At 46.0% G+C, this 8,735-nt stretch overlaps 1 protein-coding gene across 1 annotated transcript in view; it reads right to left on the reverse strand.

The window, feature by feature from the left end:
- Positions 1 to 3,711: 3,711 nt before the first annotated feature.
- Positions 3,712 to 8,735, reverse strand: part of LOC135567339 (spidroin-1-like) — a 6,980-nt gene continuing 1,956 nt past the window's right edge. The window contains exon 2 of the mRNA XM_065014773.1: positions 3,712 to 4,611. Within this exon, the coding sequence (XP_064870845.1) occupies positions 3,712 to 4,611 (900 nt within the window). The remainder of the gene's footprint in view (positions 4,612 to 8,735) is intronic.

Here is an 8,735-nt window from a genome sequence, read left to right on the forward strand (position 1 = left end):
CCAGGGTCTGAGAGGGCAGAACACTATTTAACCCAGGGTCTGAGAGGGCAGAACACTATTTAACCCAGGGTCTGAGAGGGCAGAACACTATTTAACCCAGGGTCTGAGAGGGCAGAACACTATTTAACCCAGGGTCTGAGAGGGCAGAACACTATTTAACCCAGGGTCTGAGAGGGCAGAACACTATTTAACCCAGGGTCTGAGAGGGCAGAACACTATTTAACCCAGGGTCTGAGAGGGCAGAACACTATTTAACCCAGGGTCTGAGAGGGCAGAACACTATTTAACCCAGGGTCTGAGAGGGCAGAACACTATTTAACCCAGGGTCTGAGAGGGCAGAACACTATTTAACCCTATTTAACCCAGGGTCTGAGAGGGCAGAACACTATTTAACCCTATTTAACCCAGGGTCTGAGAGGGCAGAACACTATTTAACCCAGGGTCTGAGAGGGCAGAACACTATTTAACCCAGGGTCTGAGAGGGCAGAACACTATTTAACCCAGGGTCTGCAGAACACTATTTAACCCAGGGTCAGCAACACTATTTAACCCAGGGTCTGAGAGGGCAGAACACTATTTAACCCAGGGTCTGAGAGGGCAGAACACTATTTAACCCAGGGTCTGAGAGGGCAGAACACTATTTAACCCAGGGTCTGAGAGGGCAGAACACTATTTAACCCAGGGTCTGAGAGGGCAGAACACTATTTAACCCAGGGTCTGAGAGGGCAGAACACTATTTAACCCAGGGTCTGAGAGGGCAGAACACTATTTAACCCTATTTAACCCAGGGTCTGAGAGGGCAGAACACTATTTAACCCTATTTAACCCAGGGTCTGAGAGGGCAGAACCACTCAACTCCCCCTGCAGCTGGTCTGCAGTAAATACCTGTCTGCCGCTGCCTCCACAACCTCTATTTTCTGTGACTTCCGAGTCCAAATCAATTATGAAACATTGTTTTTGCAATGAAGGTCTACAGTAGCCTCAACAGCACTCTGTAGGGTAGCACCATGGTGTAGCCTGGAGGACAGCTAGCTTCCGTCCTCCTCTGGGTACATTGACTTCAATACTAAACCTAGGAGGCTATTGGTTCTCACCACCTTCCTTTGACTTACACAGTAATTATGACAACTTCCAGGGGACGTCCTCCAACCTATCAGAGCTCTTTCAGCATGAATTGACATGTTGTCCACCCAATCAAAGGATCAGATAATGAATCTAGTACTGAAAGCATAAGATCCAGCTAGCTAGCACTGCAGTGCATAAAATGTGGTGAACGAGAGAAAGAAAATAGTTGAACAGTTTTTAACAAATTAATTTATTCCAAAATGAACAAGAAGCAAAAGAGAAATTGTCATTTTTTTTCTCACTTTCACTTAATTAGCCACTTAATTAGCTAGCAAATGCAGCTGGCTAGTTTAGCCTACTGAAACAGCCTCCTCAAACCGAGGGATGCTATGTTAGCTAGCTAGTTTAGCCTACTGAAACAGCCTACTCAAACAGAGGGATGCTATGTTAGCTAGCTAGTTTAGCCTACTAAAACAGCCTCCTCAAACAGAGGGATGCTACGTTAGCTAGCTAGTTTAGCCTACTGAAACAGCCTCCTCAAACAGAGGGATGCTATGTTAGCTAGCTAGTTTAGCCTACTAAAACAGCCTCCTCAAACAGAGGGATGCTACGTTAGCTAGCTAGTTTAGCCTACTGAAACAGCCTCCTCAAACAGAGGGATGCTACGTTAGCTAGCTAGTTTAGCCTACTGAAACAGCCTCCTCAAACAGAGGGATGCTACGTTAGCTAGCTAGTTTATCCTACTAAAACAGCCTCCGCAAACAGAGGGATGCTACGTTAGCTAGCTAGTTTAGCCTACTGAAACAGCCTCCTCAAACAGCGGGATGCTACGTTAGCTAGCTAGTTTAGCCTACTGAAACAGCCTCCTCAAACAGAGGGATGCTACGTTAGCTAGCTGGCTTCCCAACACAACAGTGGAGCTCTATTTATATATATTTTAATATATGTTTATCCGTGCATGAAGCTGTTATTCAATGCGTTTCTAGCGGCTAATAGCAGTAAGATGAAATTCAATGTTCAATCAAATATGTTTTTTATATATATATATATAATTTTTTTATATACCTTAAGGGGTATACAAATCAAATAGCAAAATTATCTTTGCTATGACCATTTTTTGTATTTATAAAAATAAATAAAAATGGACCCCTTTTTCGTGGTATCCAATTGTTAGTAGCTACTATCTTGTCTCATCGCTACAACTCCCGTACGGGCTCGGGAGAGACGAAGGTTGAAAGTCACGCTTCCTCCGATACACAACCCTGCTTCTGCTTCTTAACACAGCACGCATCCAACCCGGAAGCCAAATGCACCAATGTGTTGGAGGAAACACTGTGCACCTGGCAACCTTGGTTAGCATGCACTTCGCCCGGCCCGCCACAGGAGTCGCAATTGTGCATCGCCCCACAGACCTCCCGGTCACGTCCGGTTACAACAGAGCCTGGGCACGAACCGAGAGTCTCTGGTGGCACAGCTGGCGCTGCAGTAGAGCGCCCTTAACCACTGCGCCACCCGGGAGGCCCTCGCTATGACCATTTTAAAACAAGTCCATATGTTAGTTTAGTAGAAGCTCTGGTTTAGACGTTTTAAGGATTATAGGTTTCCCATCGCATTTTCAACTCTACTTCTCACAATTTGTGTTTTGCGTTTTATAGCGAGTGTGCCCACCCTCATGGCGCTGTTGGCTGGAGCCCACGTATAGCCTACACGATGACATTATTATTATGGACAAAACAGCGAGATCATTTTTAGTTGTCAAACGGCAGCCAAGCATCGATCATCGTGTCAACAGAATAAGACCCTCGACATTTATTGGAGCATCAAACTCATCACTTTCACCACCCTGTGAAGTTCATCATAATTAGGAAGATTTACCCCCGAAACATTTTCCGTTTCCATCAAACCTGTCGTTCATTTTTTGTTGTTGATCCAACGTATTTTACTTACTTAAAATAGTTAGATGGCTCCGTTGTTTAGTGTGGGGGGGAAATTCTGAAACTATTCTTCCTTTACTCACAGCGACATCTGCAGGACATTAGGCTAACTAACTTCCTTTGTGGTTTGAACGCACAACAGTAGGAGGGTTCACAGTCAATTAGCTCGAAGATGTGTATTTCTCCCTCGTTTAACCAGCAACATCCTCAACCCGACAACCAATGCTGATCTCTGAATAAAATCAGCAATCCAGCAATGACAAAATATCAAATATCGATCACCTTAAATGTGTGAGTTATGACAATCCTGTTTTACTGGGTCTTATATATCAACAACTGATGTAGGCTACAGCATAAATGTACTCACCTATAAGCACGTCCACACACAGGGCAGGTAGCCAAGTGGTTAGAACGTTGGGTCTAGTAACAGAAAGATTGCTAGTTCGACTCCCCGTGCCGACAAGATAAATAATCTGTTGCATGGCACTTAACCCTAATTGGTCCAGGGTTGCTGTTGATAATGGTTGATACCCTGGTCGTGACCCCACTCTCCTGGCCGTGACCCCACTCCCCTGGCCGTGACCCCACTCTCCTGGCCGTGACCCCACTCTCCTGGCCGTGACCCCACTCTCCTGGCCGTGATCCCACTCCCCTGGCTGTGACCCCTGGCTGTGATCCCACTCCCCTGGCTGTGACCCCACTCCCCTGGCCGCTACCCCACTCCCCTGGCCGTGACCCCACTCCCCTGGCCGTGACCCCACTCCCCTGGCCGTGACCCCACTCCCCTGGCCGCTACCCCACTCCCCTGGACCCCACTCCCTGGCGACCCCACTCCCCTGGCCGCGACCCCACTCTGGCCGCGACCCCACTCCCCTGGCCGCGACCCCACTCCCCTGGCCGCGACCCCACTCCCCCCCACTCTCCCCTGGCCGCGACCCCACTCCCCTGGCCGCGACCCCACTCCCCTGGCCGCGACCCCACTCCCTGGCCGGACCCCACCCCCTGGCCGCGACCCCACTCCCCTGGCCGCGACCCCACTCCCCTGGCCGACCCCACTCCCTACCCCACTCCCCTGGCCGCGATCCCACTCCCCTGGCCGCGACCCCACTCCCCTGGCCGCGACCCCACTCCCCTGGCCGCGACCCCACTCCCCTGGCCGCGACCCCACTCCCCTGGCCGACCCCACTCCCGACCCCACTCCCCTGGCTGTGACCCCTGGCTGTGATCCCACTCCCCTGGCTGTGACCCCACTCCCCTGGCCGCTACCCCACTCCCCTGGCCGTGACCCCACTCCCCTGGCCGTGACCCCACTCCCCTGGCTGCTACCCCACTCCCCTGGCCGTGACCCCACTCCCCTGGCCGTGACCCCACTCCCCTGGCCGCGACCCCACTCTCCTGGCCGCGACCCCACTCTCCTGGCCGCGACCCCACTCCCCTGGCCGCGACCCCACTCTCCTGGCCGCGACCCCACTCTCCTGGCCGCGACCCCACTCCCCTGGCCGCGACCCCACTCCCCTGGCCGCGACCCCACTCCCCTGGCAGCGACCCCACTCCCCTGGCCGCGACCCCACTCCCCTGGCCGCGACCCCACTCCCCTGGCCGCGACCCTACTCTTCAAGATGGGAGTTTGGATATCAAACACATTTCCATTTCTCACGTGTCTAATACACACTTGTACACGTGTGAAACTGTACCTTATAATTATAATTTATTACACACACACACATTTTACTGAACAATGTCGTTTTATTGCAGGGTGTGTATACATCGCGTTTCAGGTGAAAGGCGTAACATACATTTAATCAGAACAGCATGGTTTTAGTGTCCAGTTCACTGGTTACATGATATTTTAAATATCCCCAAGTCCATTTGAAGTAACAAGCACAGAACCAACAGAACCAACCAGAAACACACAGAATCAAACAGAACCAACAGAACCAACCACACAGAACCAACAGAACCAACCAGAAACACACAGAACCAACAGAATCAAACAGAACCAACCACACAGAACCAACAGAACCAACCAGAAACACACAGAATCAAACAGAACCAACAGAACCAACCACACAGAACCAACAGAACCAACCAGAAACACACAGAATCAAACAGAACCAACAGAACCAACCACACAGAACCAACAGAACCAACCAGAAACACACAGAATCAAACAGAACCAACAGAACCAACCACACAGAACCAACAGAACCAACCAGAAACACACAGAACCAACAGAATCAAACAGAACCAACCGCAAAACACACTAGTATTTGTTTGGTTCTGTCTAAAAGAACCCACTGGTTGAATCAACGTTGTTTCCACATCATTTCAATGAAATGACGTCAAATCAACGTGGAATAGACGTTGAATTGACGTCCGTGCCCAGTGGGAAGACTGAGTTACAGACTGAGTTACAGACTGAGTTACAGACTGAGTTACAGACTGAGTTACAGACTGAGTTACAGACTGAGATACAGACTGAGATACAGACCGAGTTACAGACCGAGTTACAGACTGAGATACAGACCGAGTTACAGACTGAGATACAGACCGAGTTACAGACCGAGTTACAGACCGAGTTACAGACCGAGTTACAGACCGAGTTACAGACTGAGTTACAGACCGAGTTACAGACTGAGATACAGACTGAGATACAGACTGAGTTACAGACTGAGATACAGACTGAGTTACAGACTGAGATACAGACTGAGATACAGACTGAGTTACAGACTGAGTTACAGACTGAGTTACAGACTGAGATACAGACTGAGTTACAGACTGAGTTACAGACCGAGTTACAGACTGAGTTACAGACTGAGATACAGACTGAGATACAGACTGAGTTACAGACTGAGTTACCAGCTCCCAGAGGGTAACACCTAGGAACGCTTAGAATTATAGCAGGGTTGGGTTGGTTCTCTAGCCAGTCAATCACACTATGGTCGTTGTGGTAAAGGGTTGTGAATATCTGCATAAATTAAACAATTACACAGTGAAGTAAAACCATTTTGTTTAAATGAAGATAAAAAAAAAGTACAACAACATCAATGAAAATCCTCATGAGACGACTTCTCTACCTTAAACTATAACTTAATAGACTTCTCTACCTTAAACTATAACTTAATAGACTTCTCTACCTTAAACTATAACTTAATAGACTTCTCTACCTTAAACTATAACTTCTCTACCTTAAACTATAACTTAATAGACTTTTCTACCTTAAACTATAACTTAATAGACTTCTCTACCTTAAACTATAACTTAATAGACTTCTCTACCTTAAACTATAACTTAATAGACTTCTCTACCTTAAACTATAACTTAATAGACTTCTCTACCTTAAACTATAACGTAATAGACTTCTCTACCTTAAACTATAACTTAATAGACTTCTCTACCTTAAACTATAACTTAATAGACTTCTCTACCTTAAACTATAACTTCTCTACCTTAAACTATAACTTAATAGACTTCTCTACCTTAAACTATAACTTAATAGACTTCTCTACCTTAAACTATAACTTAATAGACTTCTCTACCTTAAACTATAACTTCTCTGCCTTAAACTATAACTTAATAGACTTCTCTACCTTAAACTATAACTTAATAGACTTCTCTACCTTAAACTATAACTTCTCTGCCTTAAACTATAACGTAATAGACTTCTCTACCTTAAACTATAACTTAATAGACTTCTCTACCTTAAACTATAACTTAATAGACTTCTCTACCTTAAACTATAACTTAATAGACTTCTCTACCTTAAACTATAACTTCTCTGCCTTAAACTATAACTTAATAGGAAATAATGTGACACAGTGACATAGATACTTCAGATGGGAGTGACGTGGCTAGTCCTGTCCGTACTGTAATATGGCCAGGAGTTTTCCTGTCAATGGAACGGGTAAAACTCTGGGGCAAAGGTATGAACAGAGGCAGAATGAGGACGAGAAAGATTTCAGAAAAAAGGCAGGTACTGTAGGCTACCTGTAAAACAAATGGTACACACCAAACACACAGCCTGCAACTGAGGAGTAAGAAATATACAAACAAAAAAATGTCAGATCTGACACACACAGTGCATTCGGAAAGTATTCAGACCCCTTGACTTTTTCCACATTTTGTTACGTTACAGCCTTATTCTAAAATATATATTTTTTCTTCTCATCAATCTACACACAATACCCCATAATGACATCACAATACCCCATAATGACATCACAATACCCCATAATGACATCATAATACCCCCTAATGACATCATAATACCCTATAATGTCAAAGCAAAAACAGGTTTTTCCATTTTTAAAAAAATGTATTAAAAAAATACCAACTAAAATATCTAATTTACATAAGTGTTCAAACCCTTTACTCTGTACTTTGTTAGAGCACCTTTGGCAGCGATTACAGCCTTGAGTCTTCTTGGGTATGACGCTTGGCACACCTGTATTTGGGGAGTTTCTCCCATTCTTCTCTGTAGATCCTCTCAAGCTCTGTCAGGTTGAATGGGGAGTGTCACTGCACAGCTTAAGGACATTCAGAGACTTGTCCCGAAGCCACTCCTACGTTGTCTTGGCTGTGTGCTTAGGGCCATGGTCCTGCAGGAAAGTGAACCTTCGCCCCAGTCTGAGGTCCTGAGCGATCTGTAGCAGGTTTTCATCAATGATCTCTCTGTACTTTGCTCCGTTCATCTTTCCCTCGATCCTGACTAGTCTCCCAGTCCCTGCCGCTGAAAAACATCCCCACATCATGATGCTGCCACCACCATGCTTCACCGTAGGGATGGTGCCAGGTTCCCTCCAGACGTGACGCTTTGCATTCAGACCAGAGAATCTTGTTTCTCATGATCTGAGAGTCCTTTAGGTGCCTTTTAGAAACTCCAAGCAGGCTGTCATGTGCCTTTCACTGACGAGTGGATTCTGTCTGGCCACTCTACCATAAAGGCCTGATTGGTGGAGTGCTGCAGAGATGGTTGTCCTTCTGGAAGGTTCTCCAATCTCCACAGATGAGCTCTGGAGCTCTGTCAGAGTGACCATCAGGTTCTTAGTCACCTCCCTGACCAAGGCCCTTCTCCCCCGATTGCTCAGTTTGGCCAGGCGGCCAGCTCTAGGAAGAGTCTTGGTGGTTCCAAACTTCTTCCATTTAAGAATGATGGAGGCCACTGTGTTCTTGGGGACCTTCAATGATGCATAAATGTTTTGGTACCCTTCTCCAGATTTGTGCCTCGACACAATCCTGTCTCAGAGCTCTACGGACAATTCCTTCTACCTCATGGCTTGGTTTTTGCTCTGAAGTGTACTGGCAACTGTGGGACCTTATATAGACAGGTGTGTGCCTTTCCACATCATGTCCAATCAATTGAATTTAAGCACAATCAAGTTGTAGAAACATCTCAAGGATGATCAATGTTAACAGGATGCACCTGAACTCAATTTCAAATCTCATAACAAAGGGTCTGAATACTTATATAAATAAGGTATTTCTGTTTTGAATTTTTAGTACATTTACAAAAAATTCTAAAAGCCTGTTTTCACTTTGTCATTATGGAGTTGTGTGTGTGGATTGATGACGAAAAAAGTTATGTAATCAATTTTAGAATAAAGGCAGTAATGTAACAAAATGTGGAGAAAAGTGAAGGGGTCTGAATGCACTGTAAAGGGCACTGACACACAGTAGTCTCTCACTACGCTATAAGAAACCGCTTATTGAGAAGCTTATTGTGGCGGTTGTTGTTGT

Source organism: Oncorhynchus nerka, unplaced genomic scaffold, assembly GCF_034236695.1.
Source record: "Oncorhynchus nerka isolate Pitt River unplaced genomic scaffold, Oner_Uvic_2.0 unplaced_scaffold_419___fragment_2___debris, whole genome shotgun sequence".
Lineage (NCBI taxonomy): Eukaryota > Metazoa > Chordata > Actinopteri > Salmoniformes > Salmonidae > Oncorhynchus > Oncorhynchus nerka.